General features: G+C 41.6%; 1 protein-coding gene across 2 annotated transcripts; it reads right to left on the reverse strand.

Annotated features, from left to right (window-relative positions):
• Positions 1 to 541: 541 nt before the first annotated feature.
• Positions 542 to 16,516, reverse strand: LOC138971256 (flavin-containing monooxygenase 2-like). 2 transcript variants are annotated; one of them, XM_070343959.1, is made up of 9 exons: positions 16,243 to 16,516; positions 15,414 to 15,553; positions 14,725 to 14,942; positions 13,614 to 13,872; positions 11,533 to 11,588; positions 8,514 to 8,753; positions 5,356 to 5,527; positions 3,846 to 4,087; positions 542 to 3,500 (listed from the first exon to the last, which is right to left on the reverse strand). In XM_070343959.1, the coding sequence occupies exons 2-9, from the start codon at positions 15,547 to 15,549 to the stop codon at positions 3,168 to 3,170; spliced, it is 1,656 nt and encodes a 551-aa protein (XP_070200060.1). In that variant the 5' UTR covers positions 15,550 to 15,553; positions 16,243 to 16,516; the 3' UTR covers positions 542 to 3,167. The 2 variants fall into 2 exon arrangements, with proteins under 2 accessions (XP_070200060.1, XP_070200059.1); XM_070343958.1 differs by having other exon boundaries at positions 15,414 to 15,564.
• Between the last annotated feature and the right edge of the window lie 10,126 nt (positions 16,517 to 26,642).

The following is a 26,642-nucleotide window of genomic DNA, read 5'->3' on the forward strand; positions in this document are numbered from 1 at the left end:
ATTAGTGGAATCGATCCCAGCGAATGAGTGACTCCGATGTGTGTGTTATGCAGTGTCCAATCGATATGATGCTTTTTTCTTTCAAAAATCTGCTCACCAGAGCCACAATCGTTTCAGCGATCGCTAAGCATGCGTGTTAGTTCCCCATGCAGTCATGACCTCGACCTCAAGCAAAACTCATGTGATCTCATGTGATCTCCGGCTTTGCAGCAACAAATCGGTAACTGCGATATATATATTTTCAAAAGAAATGGGGTCATATCGAGCGGACACGGCGTAACATTCTGTCATTCACATCAGAGTCAGTTATTTGCTGCTATTAAACTGGTAGACCATGTGTTTCCCGTTTGACCATGTGTTTCCTGTTAAGGTTATTTGTATGGGGTTTTGTTAGCGGGGCGCAACTTACTTCTGCTTGTGAATCCTGACAGTTATTTCCGGAAAACATCTATTGGCTTTCATGCATGTAAAAAAAACAACACCACTCACTTAATGCATGAACAGACACCACTTGCACAGATTCTCGCTCTACCAGAGCAGAAAGAGGAGAAAACTTTAATGTCATAAAATGCCCCCCCAAAACAATATTGCTGCATATGCACTTCAGTTTATTCATTTTTTTTGCAAAAAAAAGTGTATACTTCGAAACAATATTTTAAAATAATGCTCAAAATGGCTTTGCAAGACAAAATAAGTCCCTCTAAACACTATCTAATAATGCTTTTGCTCAACACACACACAAACCAATTACATATACATGTTCCACCAGATTGTGAGTGATACTCATCAAAAATTGACCGTGATTATGAACTATGAGGATTGCAACCATGTCTCAGTACTCTGTCTCTCTCTATCACACATGATGGTTGTCCTTCGGGTCCGAAGAAGACTTTTTCGTTTTGCCTTCTATCTTATGTACACAGAGGTGGCTCTGCAATCCTAGTCTGGAGGCGCAGAGTCTGTAACAGTGGGGGCACTGGAAGTCTGTTGTGGTCATGCACTGCCGGTTTAGCGCTATGGAGTTTTAGCGCTATGGAGTTGCTTTCGCGCAGCGACAAGTGTCTCACAGCGAGCCTCTGTCTCTCTCTATCACACACATAAAAGCATCAAATGGATTCTTGGTTACACTTACAGGCTGAACTACACAAATGGACGTTCAGTAAATAAACAAAGCCATTTCGGGGGTGAGGCAGTTGAGCGCAGTAGTGTGCCTCTTCTTATACCCCGTCAATTTTATGGGTGAGGGTATACATTAATCTGAACACCTGTCGAGATCATGATCATAGTATACGTGAAAACATGCTTGAATGTACCTGTTTTACACAAAAAAAATAAACCCAACATACCTGAGAAACCGTGACATAACCTTTTTGAATTCTGAGATTTTTGTGTTCAGGTGGTACTTGAGATGAAAGAACTTTTTTGGGAAGGGTAAATTGTCTGTATAAATATATATCCATATTCACGCATGGTCTTTAGAAAACACACTGTGTGTAAAAGTAAGTGAAATAGATTATAAGGTACAAGGAAAGTAATGTAGAACCTAGCCTGGAATACAAGACAAGGCCGAGCGAAACGTACACACATTTCGTCTCCTTGCACCTCATGGATTATTAGGTGTTAAAGGTCCTTGTCTACATTTTTATACAGAAATTGACATTAAACCATGAAAATGCTGAGTCTTTTACCTACAAAAATTAACAATACACCCCCCTTCGATCAGGAAGGACGAAGCCAAGGCAGCCATTTGAAAATTCATTATAGTATTCCAGCGTAGTAGGATATCCTTATTTGGAAAATGCCGAGGGCAAAACTCCTCAAATACCGTGCATTTCGTTCATTTAAAAAAAATCGTGGACAGCGCTCCAATACCCAGTTTCAAACTGTTGCTGTGATTGTGTGGGTGTGGCTGTCAGCAAAGTGACATGAACTTGATTGGTCGATATTTCTAGGCAAAGCACATGGTCTCTGCACATTGAAAATGAAACATTAAAAGTGTCATTCACACTTCCCAAACATAATATATATTTTTTTTTACATCTATTCGAAGATCTTGTTTCTATAACTTTTGTCCCCATGGTTCATTCATCATCTGACATAACTTTTGAGCGAAATCTAACCATAAGATTATTGAACAAGAAGAGCAAACGCTCGATCGAGTCACTTTCGCAGTTCTGAATATTATATGAGGCATCAGATGGACAGGAAGAAATTGCTATTCACAACACAATGAGTCACGTTCACATAAAATTTGAGCCCGGTCACTTTTATAGTTTCCGAGAAAAGCCCAACGTTAAGTTGTGTGTTGCCGAACAGAAAAGGCTAGTTATCTCCCTTGTTTTTCTGATAACGTTCGTAAAAGGCTACAGATGTAAATACTTTGATGTAAAGAATAATCCTACAAAGTTTCAATCACATCCGATGAACTTTGTCAAAGATATAAAATGTCTAATTTTTCCTTTGACGCTGACCTGTGACCTTGAAAAAGGTCAAAGGTCAACGAAACCATCGTTAAAGTGTAGAGGTCATTGGAGGTCACGACTAAACAAAATATGAGCCCGATCGCTTTGATAGTTTCCGAGAAAAGTCCAACGTTAAGGTGGTGTCTACGGCCGGCCGGCCGGCCGGACAGACTAACACTGACCGATTACATAGAGTCACTTTTTCTCAAGTGACTCAAAAAAAGCAAAAAATGTAGATGACCACCTTTTGACAAGCATTTAATGCAAACTCATTTCTAATATCAAAAGATATTAGTCGCTATTAATTCATATAAATATTAAGAGGATGAAAGTCGCTTGTTCATTTTAAAGGTTGTTATTTTCTCAGGTGCCAGGAGATTGTTTCTGTATAACTCTCGCTTACTCCATTACACATGTCGTATGCATTGAGACCACTTACTTCCCTTTGGTTTCTAATATCGATTAATCAATGTTTCCCTCTATAGTGTATTCAGCAGTATGAATCTCAATTTCTATTTATTCTATCTGTTTATCAGTCTGTTTATTCATATTTGTATTAGTTAACGTCACTCTTGGTCTTCCTCCTTCTCTGAGTCTCACTTTCTCTGAATCTGCCTGCATCTCTCTTCCCTCTCTCTTTATATAGTTCCTCTATCACTTTTTCGCTTTCACAACCCCTCCTCTTCACATCTTTCTGTCTCTTTCTCATAAGCACAACCAGGCCAGACACAAACCCAAGAGAGAGAGAACCATCCACAAAAGCCAGCGTAATTCTCCGCTGCCTCCCCTCTCCTTGCCCTCTTCTATCGCAACTTTTCTATGCTGTGTGGCAAATACTGTTTCCCTGTAAGCGCTGAAAATGGCGTCTCTGGCTCCGTCCCATGTATGTGGACCCACCAGGCGGTAGTGAAAAGGGTGAGCGGGGCCCAGCAACACTGCCAGAGCCATCTTCACGTCTCCTTGAAGACAGAAGTGCCACCAGTTTGGTTTGATGCCAAGCTCTGTTGCTATGTTGTCTGCTATGTCCAGGTACTGAAACTGAATAGATAAGAGAGAGTGAATGAAAATAAATACAAAGCATGAGTTGTGTCATTTCTGCAGTCTTACAATGAATTAACACACAAAAACATGCACGCATGCAGCCCCCCCAGCCCCCCCACACACACTGATTATGGAGAAGGGAATACAGTTCCTGCTATATCGACTTTGTAGTTACGCTCAAGAGATTAAGGGCAAAGAAAGAAAGCAATACATACATCCATGCCGTCTGCATTTTCAATACAATTACACACAAAATACAAAATATAGTATGAAAGAAAATGTTTCATAAAAGCATCAGAATAGTCATTTTCTCAGAAAAAGAAAGAAACTACAGTCACTTACAGCATATTTCAAACAGCCATGTCTTTCAAGTTGCTGACTGTTTATCAGGTCAACATCATGTCTCCTCATGGACCGCTCTGGAAGTTTGTGCTTCCTTGAAATCACTCGGGCAGCCAGTCGAGCCTGGTTTTCCAGGAGAGGAGGTATCGGCCCATTGGCTCGAAGACAGCCAAGCAGTGTCAGCGTATCATGTGGTAGAGACAGTGGGAACGTCATTTTGTACAGCTCCAATTTCTCACTTTCTATCGAACAAAATCGACAGGACTGACATTTATTATGCATGTCACATATTCAGCAATACATGTATCTGTTTACACACTTTTGAGAAACAGCTAGAACGTTCACGGCTTCAGGCTTCAGATTTACTAAATAGAAACGCAAGAATTATCACATAAACTCACTAATAAAATAAATATGTGAGTTGCAATAGACCTTTTCGGTATCTGAGCAGCTCTTGCAAGATATGCTCTTTGTTATGCTTTGAAACGTTGTGAGAACTTCAAACCTTTGCTTTTGCAGCTAGCGCCACCACATGCTTTGCTATGCTCTGAAGTTTGCGAGAGATTACGAGAGCTTGGAATACCGATACGGTCTATAACGCTTTTTACCCCTAGTCTTTCCTTATTAATGCAACCCTTATTTGTCCCCAAATGCACAGTATTTCTTTTTCTGAATTTGGGATGGAAACAGCAGACAGCGAAATGAACTTTATAGAAAAACTCCTGCTTTCACATCCAAAATATTTATGACATAAATATGAGCAAAAACATATAATCCTCTAAACATTTTAGCTAAATTTTCATCAACCAACTGTCAATATACTGATACAAAAACATTGTATAATCAAGTATTTTCATGCTGTGACTCTAATTGACTCTGAATGCTAAGTACTGTAAACATTCTTGTGACTTTTAAGAGAACAAAAATAAATTTGAATGCACTAGTCTTCAGACTTGAATTTTTTAGAGAAAAAAAAGTCTGAGTGAAGCATGCAGTAGGCCGACTGACATGGGTAAGCCAAACACCTCTATGCCTTCAAGTATTTTATCACTGTAGAGATACTGCAGAATACAAAAACTTGTGTAAATTCATATCCGGGCAGAGCAGACTTTCCCATTTTGTCTCTGAGGTTATTTTGTTCCTCTCATGTCATTGTGACAGTCAGAATAGAATTTGTTCAGGCAGTGTACCCTTTGACTCCAACATTCTGGCCTTTTTCTGGCACTTTTGACCCCGAATATTGGCCAGAATACAACATCTTGTTATGTACAGTGGAACCCCCCTTTTTAGACCCCCCAATTTAAGACTACCTCCTTTTTTTTTAGACCCGCTGTTTTTTCCAGATGTTCTGTTCATAGCCTCTGTAATGTTACCTCCATTTTAAGACTCCCTCCTTGTTAAGACTCCCTCCTCGTTAAGACTCCCTCCTTGTTAAGACTTCCTCCTTGTTAAGACCTGATTTTCTCAGATTTGTGGAGGTCTTAACGGGGAGGTTCCACTATATCTTCACCTGGTTCTGAGCTCAAGAAGGACGGGTCGATGACACTAAAGTCATGCTTGTAACCTGTGGCAAAGATGATGTCATCAATTTCCCTGAGAACGGTGCCGTCTTCCAAGTGAGCCTCTGCGTTGCCCGTTAGCTTCTCTATGTGTGCTACCACCTTCAACTGCCCTGTCATGATCTGAAACGGTAAACAGATAAACTAGAAGAAGGAAAGAAAGAGAAGCACATGAATGTTCAATTCTAAAATCAAGATTTTTGCTTAACTCCTTGTCTCCCAGGTACGGATATATCCGTACCCACACATATGGCTCTATCTGATCAGGTACAAGTATATCAGCTCAGACTGTTAGCTTCAGTCGCTTCCTGTAACGTTGATCTAACGCCTGCATTCCAGCGTGTTGATACACCGTTCCTACACAGGTACATGTACATGTACTACTATTCTCAGTGACCTGCTGCAGCACAACTAGTCTTGGCTAAAAAAAACTTGGTAAATATAGGTGGGGTAGAAAGTGTTAAGCCTTTTGAGTAAAAAAGGAGACCTGTCTACCATATGTGACCCTCCACCACGAAATGAGTCGCATGTCACCTCGCGCGGTTCTGGGCTAGGTTTAATATAAGTCCGGGGAGTGTCTGGTAACAGTGTGAGGGTCACCTTAGTCACAGGCTTATAACTCAAAAAGTTTTTGCTCTTTTCTAAAACGGTTTTCACCACTGGATAGAGCATAAAAAACTCTTTAGGAAAATGTAAAAATATGAAAATCATGCAAAGGTGACATGCGACTCATTCCGTGGTGGAGGGTCACATATATGTGTAAACATGTGAAAGAATCATCTTTTTCAGTCATATTCTTTCAAGGTTTTACTAGTCAAATCGGTTATATAATTCTATATCAAGGGGAAGAACTGTGGCCGTTTTCCACATATGCTATGTTTTTGGATTACTTCCCTTGGTTCCATGATCGTTTTACCATTTTGTTGTTGTAAGGATTAAAGTTGTATTATTGTTTAGTTATGCTTATCGTGTACTATTTAGTAATGAGATAATAATGTTTTTGAATGTTATTATTAGAAAATTTGGTTTAGTTGAAGATGCTAGGACATGTCTTTGATTCTCACTTTTTAAAACCAGGAATGTTAGTGTTTATTAACTTTATAAATACATTTAGTGTTAAGAAATTATTTGGAAAATGTTTAATTAATGCTTGGTAATTTTAGTGAATTTTGGGACATCTTGTTTTATTTGTTAGGAGGTAAACTGATGTCAATTAATAACTGATTTTGGATTTTTACAAGACTTGCATCCTTTCTTTGAGAACCTGACTGAGCAGACAGTCCCAGGCCACAATTTGTCTGAAGTGAAAAACGTTTTTATTCCTAAATCAGGGGTAATTTTCTCAACTCTGTTGAGGACGTTTTGAGTTCACTTTGGATATTTTTTGGGTCTAGTGGATCTCTGGTTGTGTTTTGGTTTTTGATGAGAGAGTTAGTTAGTTTTTGAGTCACTTGAGAAAAAGTGACTCTATGTAATCGGTCAGTGTTAGTCTGTCCGGCCGGCCGTCCGTCCGGCCGGCCGTCCGTAGACACCACCTTAACGTTGGACTTTTCTCGGAAACTATCAAAGCGATCGGGCTCATATTTTGTTTAGTCGTGACCTCCAATGACCTCTACACTTTAACGATGGTTTCGTTGACCTTTGACCTTTTTCAAGGTCACAGGTCAGCGTCAAAGGAAAAATTAGACATTTTATATCTTTGACAAAGTTCATCGGATGTGATTGAAACTTTGTAGGATTATTCTTTACATCAAAGTATTTACATCTGTAGCCTTTTACGAACGTTATCAGAAAAACAAGGGAGATAACTAGCCTTTTCTGTTCGGCAACACACAACTTAACGTTGGGCTTTTCTCGGAAACTATAAAAGTGACCGGGCTCAAATTTTATGTGAACGTGACTCATTGTGTTGTGAATAGCAATTTCTTCCTGTCCATCTGATGCCTCATATAATATTCAGAACTGCGAAAGTGACTCGATCGAGCGTTTGCTCTTCTTGTTTTAGTTTGATTTAGGGAAGAGATTTTTGTATTTTTGAAACTAGTAATCTAAACATGAAGAACTTTTATTTTGTCGAATGAGAAGAATTTTGTTGATTGAATGAACAACTTTTACTTGTTTTAGACTATGTTTTTGTAACCTGAAAACTGAGTTGACTAAAGTGCTTAATTCAAAATAAATTTCTTTAGAACACTTATCTCATTTTTTGTTGTTTATTGTGAAAGCAAGAGTTTTACCTCACCCCGAATCCTCCCTTAACCGTGCTAGAACTAATTTAAGTATGTTTTAGCAGTAGGTTTACATTTGCGAGCACCTCAACCCCCCCACCCCCACACTCTTAATTATTCTCATTCTTTCTACAAACAATACAAAAATAAAGAAAACAACATGATTCATGGCTATTCTGAAATCTTTTTGCATCTAAACAAGTTATCACTTGCAAAGAATGTGTGAAGCTTTGATTTTTTATTTATAACAAGAAGAGCAAACGCTCGATCGAGTCACTTTCGCAGTTCTGAATATTATATGAGGCATCAGATGGACAGGAAGAAATTGCTATTCACAACACAATGAGTCACGTTCACATAAAATTTGAGCCCGGTCACTTTTATAGTTTCCGAGAAAAGCCCAACGTTAAGTTGTGTGTTGCCGAACAGAAAAGGCTAGTTATCTCCCTTGTTTTTCTGATAACGTTCGTAAAAGGCTACAGATGTAAATACTTTGATGTAAAGAATAATCCTACAAAGTTTCAATCACATCCGATGAACTTTGTCAAAGATATAAAATGTCTAATTTTTCCTTTGACGCTGACCTGTGACCTTGAAAAAGGTCAAAGGTCAACGAAACCATCGTTAAAGTGTAGAGGTCATTGGAGGTCACGACTAAACAAAATATGAGCCCGATCGCTTTGATAGTTTCCGAGAAAAGTCCAACGTTAAGGTGGTGTCTACGGCCGGCCGGCCGGCCGGACAGACTAACACTGACCGATTACATAGAGTCACTTTTTCTCAAGTGACTCAAAAACCGAATTAAATCAATTAAATAAAATAATAAAAAATTAATCAATAAAACAATAAAAAATAAATAAATCAAAGAATAGTTCTTGAACCTTGAATGGTAGCTGGTCATTGACGATAAAGTTGTTCTGTGACCTGGGTTGAGATGGTTTAGGTTTCAGCCCTGACGAGACCGGGTCCAGCCACTTACTGGCCTTGGCAACCATGACACGATGAGCCAATGACCTTGGAACATAGTTCAAGGTCACTCGTCTCAGGAGAAAATCCCATGGCGTGCGACCATTGACGAGGCGAGAGATTGTGTATGCCCCATGATGTACACTCAGGTAGACCTACAAAAGGAAGCAGGTAGATATATGTAACCGAGTGCCTGCCCAGGTAAAACAAGTCGCGTAAGGCGAAAATACAATATTTAGTCAAGTAGCTGTCGAACTCACAGAATGAAACTGAACGCAATGCAACGCAGCAAGACCGTATACTCGTGGTCCACCGCTCACGGCATAGGCAGTGAAATTGACAAGAAGAGCGGGGTAGTGGTTACGCTATGCTGCATAGCACGCTTTTCTGTACCTCTCTTCGTTTTAACTTTCTGAGCGTGTTTTTAATCCAAACATATCATATCTATATATTTTTGGAATCAGGAACCGACAAGGAATAAGATGAAAGTGTTTTTAAATTGATTTCGAAAAAAAAAATTGATAATAATTTTTATATATTTAATTTTCAGAGCTTGTTTTTAATCCGAATATAACATATTTATATGGTTTTGGAATCAGCAAATGATGGAGAATAAGATAAACGTAAATTTGGATCGTTTTATAAATTTTTTGGTTTTTTTACAATTTTCCGATTTTTAATGACCAAAGTCATTAATTAATTTTTAAGCCATCAAGCTGAAATGCAATACCGAACCCCGGGCTTCGTCGAAGAGTACTTGACCAAAATTTCAACCAATTTGGTTGAAAAATGAGGGCGTGACAGTGCCGCCTCAACTTTCACGAAAAGCCGGATATGACGTCATCAAAGACATTTATCAAAAAAATGAAAAACACATTGGGGGATTTCATACCCAGGAACTCTCATGTCAAATTTCATAAAGATCGGTCCAGTAGTTTAGTCTGAATCGCTCTACACACACACACACACAGACACACACACAGACACACGCACATACACCACGACCCTCGTTTCGATTCCCCCTCGATGTTAAAATATTTAGTCAAAACTTGACTAAATATAAAAAGTAGTACCACATAGTAAACTTCAGTATATACTATAGTATACTATAGTACATTTACTATGGTAAACTATAGTATACTATAGTACTTTTACTGTAGTAAACTATGGTACTTTTTCACCTGGGCGAAGCACAAAAACTACCTTTGGAGACAAGGCCAGTCAAACAGGTTTAAGATTTTAGAGCTAAATTAATAGCCCTGAACTGCTATTGGTACATAAAGGTTGCCACACGCATACAAGGAGACAGCAGCAGTCAGACCCCATCACAAACAGAACTCTACAACCGACAGGTGTCTATATAGCCAGTGACGTAGAAGAAACGTCGAGCTACTTTAAATAACATGCGCTCTTCGCTGGCAGACAACTCTGCAGATCGAGTCTGCTTTGAAGGGTGACGCAGTAGTCTCCCTGTCACAAATGTATTCATCAGACCCTTCCTGAAACTATATACAGGTTTGCCTGTGTGTTTCTAATAATGTGTATGTTTGTGAGTGCATGTATGTGCCTACATGTATGCGTGTGAGTTTGCAAGTGTACATATGTGTGTGTGCCTGTGTACATGTGTGTGTGTGCCTGTGTACTTGTGTGTGTGTGCCTGTGTACTTGTGTGTGTGTGCCTGTGTACATATGTGTGTGCCTGTGTACATATGTGTGTGTGCCTGTGTACACATGTGTGTGTGCCTGTGTACATATGTGTGTGTGCTTGTGTACATGTGTGTGTGTGCCTGTGTACATATGTGTGTGTGCCTGTGTACATGTGTGTGTGCCTGTGTACATGTGTGTGTGTGCCTGTGTACATGTGTGTGTGTGCCTGTGTACATGTGTGTGTGTGCCTGTGTACATGTGTGTGTGTGTGCCTGTGTACATGTGTGTGTGCCTGTGTACATATGTGTGTGTGCCTGTGTACATGTGTGTGGGTGCCTGTGTACATATGTGTGTGTGCCTGTGTACATGTGTGTGTGTGCCTGTGTACATATGTGTGTGTGCCTGTGTACATGTGTGTGTGTGCCTGTGTACATATGTGTGTGTGCCTGTGTACATGTGTGTGTGTGTGCCTGTGTACATATGTGTGTGTGCCTGTGTACATGTGTGTGTGCCTGTGTACATATGTGTGTGTGCCTGTGTACATGTGTGTGTGTGTGCCTGTGTACATATGTGTGTGTGCCTGTGTACATGTGTGTGTGCCTGTGTACATATGTGTGTGTGCCTGTGTACATGTGTGTGTGTGCCTGTGTACTTGTGTGTGTGTGCCTGTGTACTTGTGTGTGTGTGCCTGTGTACATATGTGTGTGTGCCTGTGTACACATGCCTGTGTACATGTGTGTGTGTGCCTGTGTACTTGTGTGTGTGTGCCTGTGTACTTGTGTGTGTGTGCCTGTGTACATATGTGTGTGTGCCTGTGTACATGTGTGTGTACACACACATGTGCATCTTCCTGTTTTAAACAGGTTAAAGCTTTCTCACTGTCAAATGTGTCCTAGTGTTTATCAGCATGTTTCCTGGGAGCATTGTTTGCAGCACAAAAGATATTTGAATCCCCCTGCACAACACCTTAGCCCTGAAAGTCCAACAAATGGTGTACTCGCCTTGTGATTCTTAACATTTACTTGCCAGAGAGCAAACTTTACTAGCCAAACCATCAATTTGTTTCAGCAGTTTTACTTGCATTTGGCGAGTGTATGACCATTTGTACTCGCCAGTTACATGTTTCTACTTGCCGCGCCATGGCGAGAAAAATACCAAGCCCCTTTCAGGCCTGCACCTCCTCTATCTCCTACAACTGTAAAACAAAGAGTCACCTGTTTCGCTACAGGAGCAGTGTCACAGGCCTGCACCTCCTATATCTCCTACAACTGTAAAACTATAAGTCACCTGTTTCGCTACAGGAGCAGTGTCACAGGCCACGTCACCGGCTGAAGAAGCACTTCCTGAGCAAGGGAACAGACAGAGAGAGAAATCATGTACTTGCTTTCCAGATTTACCCACATGTAGTGAAGATTATATCTGTGCAGAAATGCAAAACAAAACAAGCAATTAACACTTTCGCGACGGAACACTGATAAATCAGTAACCGCGCTGACACGCCCATGGACGGGACGCGCATTTTTCAGTACCAGTCATACAAGGTACAAGACTCGTGATTGCTTCCCGGTTTTTGAAGATTGCAATAAATTGAGTTGTTTCCCTTGATACACGTGGTCTTCTCTTCCGGCTTGATCAAATTAGTGCAGATTTGCGTGGTGTTTTCGAACAAAAAAAATGAATCGAAGGCGAGCCTTGTCACGGGAGGAGATTCTCCGGATGTTGGATCTTGTGGATCCTGTAGATCATGATACAAAGCGATAATAGCAGTGATATTGAGGAAGAAACAGTCCCGTTGTTGCTAGTACGAGTCGGCAAACTACACGTGGTAGGGGGTGATACTGCTAGACGAACATGTATCTCGGAATCGTGCAGGAGCTATGGGGGCGTGGCAGCACTGATAACAATGGATGGCTGGAGCCTTCAAATCCTTTTGGAATTGTTCATAGGTGTACAGTTGGTACTTTGTTGTGAAAATAAGACTTATATTCAGTATGGATTACCTAGACATCATTTGGTGAGTGTTACAGTTTTGTTTCATTTGAGTCAGGATGCTGTGAGTGAATGCGTGATTTGCTTGTTTTTTTCTTTGTACTGTCTCCTTATTTCTGTGTACAATGTTAACAATATTTCAGCTAATTCATAGGTTTTACACCTTGTTTGGTTATAACATTATTTATAATACTTTCTGTTAAAAAATAACTTTTAAAAAAAGCAGTGGAAAATAAAACACACACAAAAAAACGTTAAAAAACACAAATTATCCCCCTTTGCTAAAACAAATCGCGTGACAAACTTATAAATAGCACGACTGAACTGGGCATCCATTTTTGAATTAGTACACAAAATTTGGTGGTGATTGGACTTAATTCAAGCTTGCTAGACAGATTTCTTTACAGTTACTGATTTTTGGGAAGTTTCTTGGTGGCAAGCTTGGGCAGGCAGGACGTTAACGCCGTGGCAGTGCTAGTCACAATAGTGTTAAGCAAGCAAACAAATATAAAACAACAACAACAGATAGGCTAATGAGTGAAAGGTTGAATAACATACAATACAAACAAATTCACAAGCATCTCAACCTATCAAACTTTAAAGTGAAGGAACAAATAGTGATTAAACGATCGATGAGAGAGGAAAAATTAGCTTAGCTTTAGCCTATAGTGGAATCCTTCTTTTAAGCTCCCCCCCTCCCCCCCCCAATATTTTGGGAGGTCTCCATGGAAGGTGGTAGGGGAGCAAAATAAACAAAATGCGATGCAACACAAATCAACCATGATTTTCATTAAACAAAATCTACACTGTAACACCTTATCTGGTACATTTTCCACAGATATCTGGTGACAGTGCAAACGCCACATTTTTCACTAAACACTATCTGTAGGGCTTATTGCATTCCTAAAAACTATAGGGTTTCTGAAAACTCCCCCCTTGCCAAAAAACCCACATTTTGAAAAGAGAACTTTTTTTTTTAAATTTGAAAATAAAGAAAAACTTATGGCTTAGATTGCACCAGATTGCTCCATTTTTCTTGATTTTTATCAAACTTTTTCTGAGGGGGCATGCCCCTGGACCCCCCGAGGAGCCAGCCTTTTTTTTCTAAGTGGCGATTTCAGAAAGTAGTTGGGTAATTTGTTGGCTCAGGTTACACCGGATCGGTCATGCAATTGTCCTTGTTTTGATCTAAATTTGTCTTCTTAAATTTACTTGTTGGAAGGTGTATTAGGGGAAGTTTCTTGGCTCAGATTGCACCAGTTGGCTCCATTTTCCTTGTTTGTGAAGAGCGTCATCGAATTGTCCCTAAAAAAAAAAAAAATTGGAAACCCCCCCATTAAAAAGATGTGATTCGCCCCTGATACCCTTCACATACTCACCAACGACAATGACAGTTCTGTCTCTGAAATCCTGAGGATTTTTGTAGCTGTCGACATGATGAATTTTGCCCTTGAATTCCTCTTTCATGCCAGGGACATGAGGACTGTGGGGTACCCTGTAGAACCCTTGACACAGGATGACTGCATCAAACTCAGACGTTGTCTTTTCTTCAGTTTGTTTGTCAGCCTGCACTTTGGTGGTGGTGACAGTCCAACGCCCAGAAGTGATGTAGTCTTCTGCTTTGGCTACCTCCAAAACCTACAAGAGGAAATTCTCATCAATTAAACTTGCACACATGCATGCACAGAGGATTACATTTTTACACTGAATTTACCTACAGAGGACCCCCCTTTAAAGACCACTCAATTCAAGACTCCCTCCTTTTTAAGACCTTGTTTTCTCAGACTTTCTGTTCATAACCTCTGTAAAATGACTCCCATTTTAAGACTCCCTCCTTTTTAATTAAGACCTGATTTTCTCAGATTTTTTGAGGTCCACTGTATTACCTGTAAATGTCCAGGCAAACAACCAATGAATTGACTCACTGAGATGAAGAATTCTGCACACCTAAACTTAATCATTACCCTCTTATGGGGACCAAAAAGTGCATCGAACAGTTTTGTAGTCCCAAAATTACAGCAACAAAATACTTTGCCATGACACATCAACTTCAAACACAGACATAGTACTGTTATTTTTAATAACGAAAACATATTTTTAATATCATTACTTTTCTAAAACCATTAAAGTCACAAGAACATTACATTTTGCAATGCTGTAGTGCATTTCAAAACTGTCAGGCTTCTTTTTTTGCTTCAACTGTGATAGACCTAAATGTCCCCCAAAATCAGCGTAAGCTGCCTGAATGGCGGAGGAAAAAAAGGTCAAACACGTAAAAATCCACTCATGCAAAAACATGAGTGAATGTGGGAGTTGCAGCCCATAAACGAAGAAGAAGAAGAGACCGAAATGTAAACCATTTGTAAACTGATAAAGGAAACAAACTTGCAGCGGTCCCAATATAGCCATAGACTTAAAATAAATTAAAAAAACCACCAACCAATGTCTCTTACTAATTGCTGCACAGCGCATCATCATTTTCCACCGCACCTTTGTGTTAAACGTGATATGCTTTTGCAACTCAAAGTGCTGAGCATAGCTGTGGAGATACTGTTGGAACAGCTTGTGAGGCAGAAAAGGGGGGTAATGCGGTGGGCAGGGGAAGTCACTGAAGCACATCATGGCCTTGCTGATGTTGGTGATAAGACTGTCGTACATCTGTGGGCCGCCTCCAGGCTTGGGGCTGTCTGACGTGTACCACACACCTCCTGGAACATTTTAAATCTATTATTGTTTGAAGTAAATGTTTGACATTTTGGCTTGAGTAGGGGTGGGGGAGGGGGGGTTGTTCCAAGCACACAGCTTCACAATGCCTAGCTATTTCAAAAGAAACATTCAAAGTCAAATTTCTTCTTTCTACTCTTCAAACAACTAGTAGTCAACATAGCTGCAATTGTTCACACACACACACACACACACACACACACACACACACACACACACACACACACACACACACACACACACACACACACACAGAGACACAGATACACACACACAGACACACACACTGACACACGCACACAAATAGTGAAATACACATACACTCACACAAACAGAAATACACACACAAACAGAAATACACACAAACACACACACACACACACACACACACATGTACACACAGTGACACATACAACATAAACACACCCACACACACAGGTATCTTAAATTCATACCAATATCAGAGTTCATCTCAAAGCAGTGTGGTTCGAGTCCCTCCTCAAGGCAAGCCTTGATGGCAGTGAGTCCAGCAACGCCGCACCCCACCACTGCCACACGGCGTACATACTGCTTTGGCTGCCACTCCTCCATAGCGCTATCGTAATACTGCACACACACAAACACATTTTCTGTTAAAATGTACTGATCTGGGGCGTTTTTTCTTCTTCTTATTGTTGTTGTTTCTCCATACACAAGAAATGAAGTGTCTTAATTCCTTCAGTTGTCAATAATAAGACCTCACAACAATGTAGAACTGAATAAAATAAATGGATTATTACTCGGCTTTAGTCAAGACACCAGTATGCGAGTGTATACATGGTAAGATTCATTGGCGTGCTAGCCAGGTGTGATGCTGATAGGCGTGTTTGTAATCGTTTGTAATGTATGCAGGTTTACTTGTGTTTACTTTGCCATGCAGTGTGTGTGCAAGCATGTGACAGTGGGTGATATAGTGTCCTAGTTTAACTCTTCTGTGTATGTTTCAGTTTGCAACTGCTCATTACGCATGCTTGTGTAATCATGAGTGAACATGTCTGTGTCTAAGTGCATGTCTTCTTCATAATGAGGGAATCCCAAGACAGGGCAAATATCCTGTGTGTGTGTGTGTGTGTGTGTGCGTGCGTGCGTGCGTGCGTGCGTGCGCGTGCCATTGTGTGTGTGTTCAACTCATGTTGCCATCCTGCAAACGTGTATGCCTGTCAGTGTCACTGTATTTCGTGCGAGTTTTAATGGGACGAAAGCGAAAGGAGACTCACTGTGCACACTAGCTGTTTGAACACTGACCTGTCGGGACGGCGTTCACTGAATCACAGAGCTTTCTTACTGCTTCCTGTCATGCTGAAAGTCAAACGGCGCCTTTTCATTCATAAAATGCACGTAATTTGTGCACAAGAACTCAATATTTTCAGAAGACAGTCAGGTCTTCCCGCGGGGACTGAAAGATCAAAACAAGAGAGCATGTGATTCATGTAGTACTTCCGGGACGTTGACCTCAGAGCGAGCGGCGTATATATAGCATGTCTACCAATGAAATTCTGTCGCAGTGATTGGAGGTGAGGAAGGAGGGGGTAAGTCGAAAAAGAAGAAACTCGGCTATGGCAACACTAACACTGAGACGCAACAACGCACACCCCTCTCTCCACCCCAACCCACCTCCCGGCATCTCCACCCACAGGACCTCAGTCCACGGTCCCATGTCGTCTGGTTCCCAAACAAGTGGTAATTTATGAGAACTCAGTGCTCCCTTCCCACCCTTTAACCTCTTTGACAGATGCTGCGCTGCTCCGCATAATCATCCGCATCAATTGACTTATTTAATACGTGTTTGTCTTCCCTAAGTAGGGTAAGTTGTATACTGAATAAATAATAATAATTATGTGTCTGGCTGAAAAGTACAAATGAGAACTGTCAGCACTTTCAGTGTTTTTAATTTTATGTAATTTTCGTAATTTTCTTTTCTTCACAATTTCATTTTGTTATGCCTGAATTGTATTTAGCCCCCCCCCCCCCCCCCCCCCCACTGACCCTGTTACAGGTGTGCAACTCATTACTCATTTCCGTAACAAAACTGATTTCACTTGTTGCGTCTCGGGTTAAACTTATTATATTCACCTTTTTCGGCGGCCGCCTTGGCCGGGCAATCAAAGTATTTCCGAAAGTCAACCACATCTATCCAGGCCTCAAAGTCCAAAAAATAGTGTACTAGCCTTTGGCTATAGTGTTTCTGAAAATGTACTAGCCAAAGAGCAAACTTTACTAGCCAAACCCGGCAACAATTTGTTTCAGCAACTTTACTCGCATTTGGCCGCGAGTAGATGAACATTTTTACTCGCCAGTTACATGTTTCTACTCGCCATGGCGAGTAAAATACTCGCCACTTTCAAGCCTACTATCACTGATGACTTGAGTAGGATCTAGGACAGCTTACCCATCGCAAACGCCACATTCTGTCTGTTGAACATCGATACAACATAAAATTCAACAACGTTTACATATCCCAGGTCTTCGGTTCGAAATTGAAACATGGCGCCACTTGAAACTCCTCAGTGATTGATTATTAGGGTTTAACGTCCTCTTAGACCAACTGACTGGTCTATATTGGGACAGGTATTGGTAATACGTTGAAGATATGGTGTGATACTTTGATTCGAACAAGCCCGCTGTGGCTGTCTTCTTCGACACACCAGCATTGGGTTTGTCTCTTCAAAGTATCGAAATACGATCATGATAATCGGAGACGAGAGATGATGCATGCGTGTCTTCGTGTTTTGCAAGCCCTGAGACTTTCGCTGTGAACGTGGGATCTTTTTCGTGCGCATGTGTGCACACGGGGGTGTTCGGACACCGAAGAGAGTCTGCACAAAGTTGACTCCGAGAAATAAATCTCTCGCCGAACGTGGGGATCGAACCCACGCTGATAGCGACCAACTGGATACAAAGTCAGCGCGCTACCAACTGAGCTACGTCCCCGCCCCAACTCCTCAGTGTTTCTCAGACGGAGCACTCGGAACTCGTCGCATCAAATTAGACAAATGCGTGCAGTTTTTCTCACAAGTGAACGGTTTGTTTGAATGTAGGATATTTCCCAAATGAACTGATTACCGTGCCTGTACTGTGGAATTTGATTGTTGCTCAGTGATGCACATGTTCAAACTTTGGGCGAGGCCGGAAATACTTTTGAGACGAAAGGAAGGCATCTCAGTTGACAGGGTTATATGCGCAAAACTGATCGATGCCCTAAACAGGGTGTATGCTATACATGGAATACCGTTTAAAGTACAAAAGACGATCGGCGACGATCGGATCATGAGAACAACATACACCTGAAAGTGTATAAATTCGAATCAATTAATTACAGCGGAGTGGCTTATGTTTACCTCTACCTGAAAATCACTCATGACTTTATGTATCCAGTGTGGCACTCGGCAAAGCCTCGATCCGGCCTGACAGTTCCCCACAACTGTCTAAACTCCTCCATGTGCTGCAGTACCCCTGAACAATCAGGAACACATTTTTGTCGTGTAATCCCTGAGCTGCTTGGAACCCAAATCTGGTTTGTGTGCATGGTTTCCTTGAGCTATCAGCAGGGACAACAAAATCCATCTTCGTGTGGTACCCATAGATCCTAGATTTATCTCAGTTACAAGTACGGTTCCCTTGAGCTATCAGGGACACACAACTTTGTATTTTGTTCGGTACCCCGGCCCATAACTGGAACCTAAAGCTGAGGCATCGTACTGCAAACTGAAGATCGACAACCAGCAGACCTCAAAGAATATCATCAGACATAGCTCCCAAAATCATACGACTCGTGGAAGCTGGTCAAAATGCCGTTTTGCGCTGCTCGAAGAAACACAACATGTGGTGGTCAATGATGGACAAGTGACAGTGTGTGAAACCATGTCGTAAGAAGGTGAGGTTTCCTACATCAGTCGATGTGTGCGCACAACTAAATATGCACGACCACAATGAATTCGTGTGTGTCAGTGTGTGCTCTCCCGGACGCACTACGTAAAACGGCGGCCAAGTCTGGACAGGGCTTAACGCTCGACATAATATCATCTGATACTCTCAGTCTGTCTGTGTGTCTATGTCTATGAGATTGTTACGCTCTAGAAAGAGAAAGACGCAAACGTGCATATTAATCAATTCTATAAGAATATCATCAGACATTAGTTAGTTCTCTATGGTGTAAGAATCCCAAAACTAGGTAAACAATGTTTACGGGAACTTTTCTCGTTTATTGCAAGGTAAGCCTAGTTGACCCTGTGTGCAGAAAGTGACATGTTGTAACATTAAAAGGCACATTGAATGCAACTCGAGTGTGTCTGAATGCACATGTGTTACAAAAGAAATAGATGATTCTCTTTTTAGACACGATGACAACAGGTTTTCCTTGAGATACGAGACTGAAGTAGGCTGCATTCATTTCAAGTTCCGTCTTTTGTATGGTACCCTTGAGCTAACGGGAACCTAAACTGATGGCTTTCTCTCCACAGTACCCATAAGCTATCGGGAGCACAATTTTATGTCTTCAAACGTGGTACCCCTAAGCTGACGGGAACCCAAATGTGTGATTTCTACGATAACCTTAAGCCGGGATTCCATAGACGCGAATTTCACATGCGAATTTCACATACCGAATTTCGGTACGCAAATTTCGCATGCGAAGAAAAAGAGCATACGTCCATAGATACGATGTTTCCCTATTTGGCGCACTAAAAATGATGCAGACCAATACACACACGGTCAAGGCCTAGTTACAGAACTTCGCATGCGAAGTTCCTTTTTTTCGCTACCCGGTGCGAAAGAAAAATCCGCTATCGGAATTCGCATTGCGGTGGTTCCGAAATTCGCAGCGATGGATGGATGGATGGATGGATGGATGGATGCACTAAATGCCGGAAAGCAAGGTCCGAATTTTTTACTAGCGTTGCGAAGTTCGCATGCAAAATTCGCGTCTATGGAATCCCGGCTTTAGCTACATCTTTCAGAGTTCCTAGTCCATCTTCGCACTCCGTCCCTCCTTCCACTCCCGCCGACAGTAGAAGGGTAACCCTGTCAGAGAAGGGTGGAGTGAAACAAAGGTTGACAGAAAAAAAAACACCGGTAACAAAACCGAGAAGAAAATGTTGAGGTCTGAAAATATGGTGTTTACTTGATTTAAATCCTCTGCAGAATGGCTCTGGCAACCGAAGATTTGTGCACATTCCCTGTTCTGACTAAACATAGAGAGGTATTACTTCGTGCCTCCGAATAATCGGGAATCCAAACTCTGTGTTGATGAGTACAGTATGGACATTTTAAGAACCTCTGATTCTTCGATGCTCTGGTTTATTTCAAAATCTTTCCATTTTATGCAATATTTGTTCGAGACAAAAAAAAAAAAAAAAAAAAAAAAAAATCGATTCCATAAAGCTTGGCCTGTGCTACTACGGGAACTACGACAACAAGAGACTGCGACATAAAGAAACTGCGACATGAAGAGACTGCGCAGCCTTTTAAAACTGAGGCCTCAAACATACCAGTAAAATTTCTTTCACGGCTTCAGTTTGTACAGCATTTCAGGCGCACACTGGCAGGCTTGATTGAAGGAATCTATTTTTACGCAAAATTTTTGTGAAGACAATTTGCTTAAATTGTTCCATGTAACATGCACAAAACAAAAAAAGTAAATGCATGTGCCTTTTTCCAGAAAGCCATTTACTTGAAAATTATGTCACTAAATAAAACATTTTGAAAGCAAAGAACCGAGGTGGCGGCTCGAGCGCATATATTATATTTCTGATCAGTGGGCACATTAAACACACACACACACACACACACACGCTGACACACACACACACTGACTCAGAGAAACACACACGCACACACACACACACCCACACTGACGCTGACACACACACACACTGACACGGAGAAACACACACGTACATACAAACACAGACACACAGCCACACACACACACTCACACACGCTCGCGAGCACCACAACCACAACAAGGCAGACAAAAACACAAAGAAAATAAATACTTTATTCTTTGACAGCCGAGGATTTCAAACCATAGAGAGTTCCAGCATTTGTAGATTTCTGTTACGTTGATATGCTTACTCCTACTGAGTACTGTTTTATTTTTTATTGTTATATTTTTTTTAGAAAGATGGACAGAAAGAGGGAGGGAAGAAGAAGGACAAGGAAATTACGAAATTACGTACACATTACACCAGCGCGCACTGTACCGATATGTTTCTGAAGATAAGTCAAGCTGGTAATGAAATACAAAACCGAGAAGGTCGGATATAAGGACACACGCACTTTAACTACATTCCACACATTGTGCATGTGAAAGAGAGGAATCTTTAGTACGCATGCACCTTTATGAGGTCTGGTTTTTTAATCCATAAATTTGCAGCGGGAACTTGCTAAAAAAAAAAAAGAAGGCAGAAACATGCAAATGAAAGGTAGTTGCGGAAATGGGTTTAACACATGGGAAAGCTTTTCAATCATACTTTCATATTTTTCTCTCTCCATTTTTGTGAACGCTCTTGCATACAAACCAATTCGAAAACGAGTACACTGTTAAGATGGCATCCAAAGGTGAACTAGTCAGACGAGGTTTTCAAGTCTGTGATGTAAACCTCTTCTAATCTGTCTTGCCAGCAAACACACAGAACAGTGGCACCTCTGTGTTAAGACCTCTAGAAATGTGAGAAATGAAGGTCTGAAAGAGAGGGAGTACGTTTGTTTGTTCGTTCATGGGCTGAAACTCCCACGGCTTTTACGTGTATGACCGTTTTTACCCCGCCATTTAGGCAGCCATACGCCGCTTTCGGAGGTAGCATGCTGGGTATTTTCGTGTTTCAATAACCCACCGAACTCCGACATGGATTACAGGATCTTTTTCGTGCGCACTTGGTCCTGTGCTTGCGTGTACACACGGGGGTGTTCGGACACCGAGGAGAGTCTGCACACAAAGTTGACTCTGAGAAATAAATCTCTCGCCGAACCCGGCGTGGGGACGAACTCACGCTGACAGCGGCCAACTGGATACAAACACGAGTCCAGCGCGCTACCGACTGAGCTACATCCCCGCCCGGGGAGTACGTTTTACAATGGAGGTAAATCTACTAACACTATGAAGCAAAAGTAGGACGTATAGTAGAGGGAATCGTACAATGGAGCCGGGTCTTAAACTATGATGAGAGGTTCCACCATATGCTGTACACAACCCGCAGGTACGTGAGACTGCATGGGTGGGTGGCGGATAGGGCCGGGGTGGCGGATAGGGCCGGGATAGGAGAGCGGGGAACCACCCTGCCCCACACACAGTGTCAAGCTCCTGTGATGTAGCCTTGTCATAGTAACCTTCTGTAACTTCGGGGCAGAAGAGCAAACCTGATAAATAAGATATGACTGATATGCAGAGCATACGTGTGTGACGGTATTGGCGTGTGTGTATTGGCGTGCTTCTGTAAATAAAATAGTCTAGAAGCTGACTTCCAAAAGGTGAAACGACCTAAATGTTGCTTGTTAGAAGCAAAAATCTGCTCTGGACTTTCAGTTTGAACCTATAGTTATATCCCTGGCATAGATGTCACTTCTGAATTTCACTAGTTTGGCCGCCATGACAGTTTTCAAAATGGCGGCCAAAACCGCAATGAATGAGCCTGTGACCACTTGTTTATAAAGTAAATCCCTAAATTCTATGGCTGTTTATACTGATTCGAGGCAGCAGAATTTTAATTTTATCATGTCAATTGTGCTAATGCCAATTTAAAACGAATTTTGGTTACAATGATATTTTTCCGCTCAATTGCTTCGCCGATACGGTAAGTGGTGTGTTCTCTTTTCAGATGAATGTAATTAGGGTTTTTTCTTCAGGTCCTGTTACAGCAATAGAATATTGTACCACTGACTATATTTTCATAAGAAATAAAGTGCCTTTAAAACTTTTAACCTTTCAGATCATGTCCATGAAATACATTGGAAATAAAGCTTGTAACAGCAGCTTTACACACAAGCGCACTGTTGAACGGCTTAAACAATGTTTCCATCCAGTGTCTCTCTCTTACACTAATACAGAACTGAGCGAGGGTCCGATAAGTTCGACGCCCTCTACCCACTGTTCACAATAATAGGACATTACTCCAATCTTAACGCTCAATGTCAATAAGAAGCGAACATTACAGTTCAGCTTTTTGTTGTCCGGGTATCCTGCAGCTAATACAAAAAGATGTAAAATTTGAACTTTTCCTACCTCTGTAAGGGTCGGCCGGTACATCAATACATGTCACTCTCCTAGTCCTGAGAGCAAAAAATATATATACTGCCCAAAACGTCCTCTTTTTTACTGTCCGAGCTCACGTTTGAAGAGCATGAGTTTATTTTAAGAATGTAGACAAAGTCTTTCTGATCCTATGAACTATCGTTTTAAATGACACGACCACCAGTTATCAAGCAACCCGCTCAAAAGAGCTCGTGACACTTCGTAGTTCTGCTGGACATTCATTGTCATATGTGACTGTACTTCATGCTGACACAACCATAGCAACTAATGCCAGTAGCTTTTACGAGTCATGACAATGACTGTTATGTGACCAAGACATTTTTCTGAGGGGAGACAACAATGTACGTTTCTCGGCAGATAACATCGACATCATTAAAGAAACTGTTGGCGGTATCCCTGGCAACTCAGGACGCTTCTTTGGGGTGAAATGTCTGCCAAGAGCCATGTATACATAGCTAGGTCACAGTAACTCCTTTAAAAGTTGTCGAAACACCCCCTAAACTCCCAAGATCTAAAAACTGGTATGAACCTAATAACTAAAAGATTAGGGTTGGTCGGTTATTACTGTTTATTGTCTCTTCAGCACAGTGCTAATCGAGACCGGAAAGATAAGGGAGTCATTCACTTTGGACCTTGGATTTTTTTCAGGATGAAGCGGCATCCAGCAGAAGGCAACCACCACAAACCCTCCTCTGGAGGAAGTAGGCCAAAGGGTCATGCCATACTAAATTTTCCAGCCTATAAGTGTGAGTCTGTTTGGACTGTAAGTAAGTGATGTAAGGCCATGAACCAAAATTGTACACAACATTCACTGTCACTGCGTTCTATGAGCAGTTGTAATTGTACTGCAAGGTGAAAATGTGACCCTCCACCACGAAATGAGTCGCATGTCACCTCGCGCGGTTCTGCGCTAGGCTTAATATAAGTCCGGGGAGTGTCTGGTAACAGTGTGAGGGTCACCTTAGTCACAGGCTTATAACTCAAACAGTATTCGCTCTTTTCTAAAACGGTTTTCACCACTGGATTGAGCATAAAAAACTCTTTAGGAAAATGTAAAAAATATGAAAATCATGCAAAGGTGACATGCGACTCATTCCGTGGTGGAGGGTCACAAATGTTTCAAGGAAAATTGCAAGGATAGCATCTTGGTGTTTGGAGTATCGATTATATCCACACACAAATGAATTTCTCCTGCATGACTTGTATGGAATACCAAGAACGGAAAGGAGATGCAACCCGAAATTCAGTTCTTGGTCAACCAAATTGTTACAAAAGAAACATCTTTTTCCCCTCATGTGTTGGCCCTTCCACACCTGAATCAGGGGAAACAAAATGGCAGACAAAGCAGCAAAGGCAGCAGCTATGTCAACCATTGCAATGACGGACATTTGGCTCTCCTGCCCGGACGCCACACAGCTGCTAGCCAAGCTGAAAAGAAAAAAAAAAGAAAAAAAAACCCCTGTCTTTCGAACACGCGTACGGAGAGATGATTGGTACACTTCCCATACAATCTAATAATTCTGACACAATCTCACAGTCCAACTGAGACCCATGAGATGTTTGCTTTACCTGCATGCTGCCTGCAAACTGTTGGCCTTTACTACCACCCCCCTCCCCTCTCTGTTAGCCCTGTCAGTCTTACTAGCATGAGGCCGAGGGCGTAAACGTTACATTTTATCACACCAAAAGCGATGTAATCTCTGTCACAATGGGTTTGAAACTTCATTTTGGGGCTGTGGTGCTGGTCCTACTACACTGATACGCCATACGCTGTTGCGAGTGTGCACGCCTGGCCCTAGCATGAATGTTAGCACGCCACTGCAAAGACTACTGCAGAACTCAAAGATCTACCGAGCAGCACGTCGATTAAAACAATGTACTCCGCATGTTGTGTGTTAATACCTCACTATGAACGGTTTGTAGTCATTAATGCAATAGCAATACGCTAAGGGTGGTCTTGCTGACCTGTGCTGCACATGCATTGGTCCTGTACTGCTAATTATTCCTGCTAGGATGCAGGAATGTTAAGAATGTAGGTCATTTTCTGCGTCTAAAATCAATATTTTGGCCTATGCGAAGTAGATGATAACAGAAATCCCCCTGAAAATGTTAGCACATCATTTCAGAAATATAATGAGTGCATTCCTCATGTCAAATAACGTAGAAATGAATGCAAACTCTAATAATATAGTCGTATTAGAGCCAGTGAGATGTGCCAACATTTAATTGCGTCGGCGGCCATTTTGAAAACTGTCATGGCGGCAAAAAAAGAATTTCAGGGGGAACAACCACCCTGGCCGTATTGTCATACAGCCAAACTACACATACAATGAGGATGTTTGCTTCTAACAAGCAACGTTTAGCGTGTCATTTTTTTTGCAAGCTACAGGTTTCAGATTGTAGTCTAAAAACAATTCATTCAATTCTTCATTCATTCATTCAATTATTTATTTATGCATTCGATTATTTATTCATTCTTAACAATGAAGGATGGAAACCAACGCAAAACACTTTTTTTTTGAAGGGAGAACCTACGGTGGGGAAGGGTGGCAAGGAGATGGGGGGAGGGGGTTGGTTGCCCGGCGGGGCAAGGCCGGGTTGATAGTAGGCTCATGCAAAACGTTGTGTCGACAAGTGGCTGATAATCTACAGCTGGTTGTGCAAGCAAAAATTATGCTGAAACAAGAAATGAACATTACGTAAAGTCAGAGTCTGTGCAATGTGGACTTGCTGACACTGCAATTGCATACGGCGATTGGTTGATCGCGATCATACGACACAGCCTGTGAATTAACAACGTATTTTGACAGACCATAAATTATTTGCATCCCAGGGAGTTGTGTAAATGCACCAGTGATGGGCCTTCACAGCATTGCGGAAAACGTGTGAGTCATCGGAAATGAACTAAATGATGCGGAAGTGCCCCAACACTGAACTGAAAATGCAACTGTTTGATTGACGACAGAAGCTGAAGCAAAAAGAGCAGATAGATATATATCACACAGGCCGAAGAGAATTCAGGTTCATTTCCTACAGGCCTTTCATGATTTTGGTGATTGCAGAAGTACATTATAATGAGTGATTGTGAGGGCGGGGATGTAGCTCAGTCGGTAGCGCGCTGGATTTGTATCCAGTTGGCCGCTGTCAGCGTGAGTTCGTCCCCACGTTCGGCGAGAGATTTATTTCTCAGAGTCAACTTTGTGTGCAGACTCTCCTCGGTGTCCGAACACCCCCGTGTGTACACGCAAGCACAAGACCAAGTGCGCACGAAAAAATCCTGTAATCCATGTCAGAGTTCGGTGGGTTATAGAAACACGAAAATACCCAGCATGCTTCCTCCGAAAGCGGCGTATGGCTGCCTAAATGGCGGGGTAAAAACGGTCATACACGTAAAAGC

This window comes from Littorina saxatilis, linkage group LG7 (genome assembly GCF_037325665.1).
Source record: "Littorina saxatilis isolate snail1 linkage group LG7, US_GU_Lsax_2.0, whole genome shotgun sequence".
NCBI classification, from domain to species: domain Eukaryota; kingdom Metazoa; phylum Mollusca; class Gastropoda; order Littorinimorpha; family Littorinidae; genus Littorina; species Littorina saxatilis.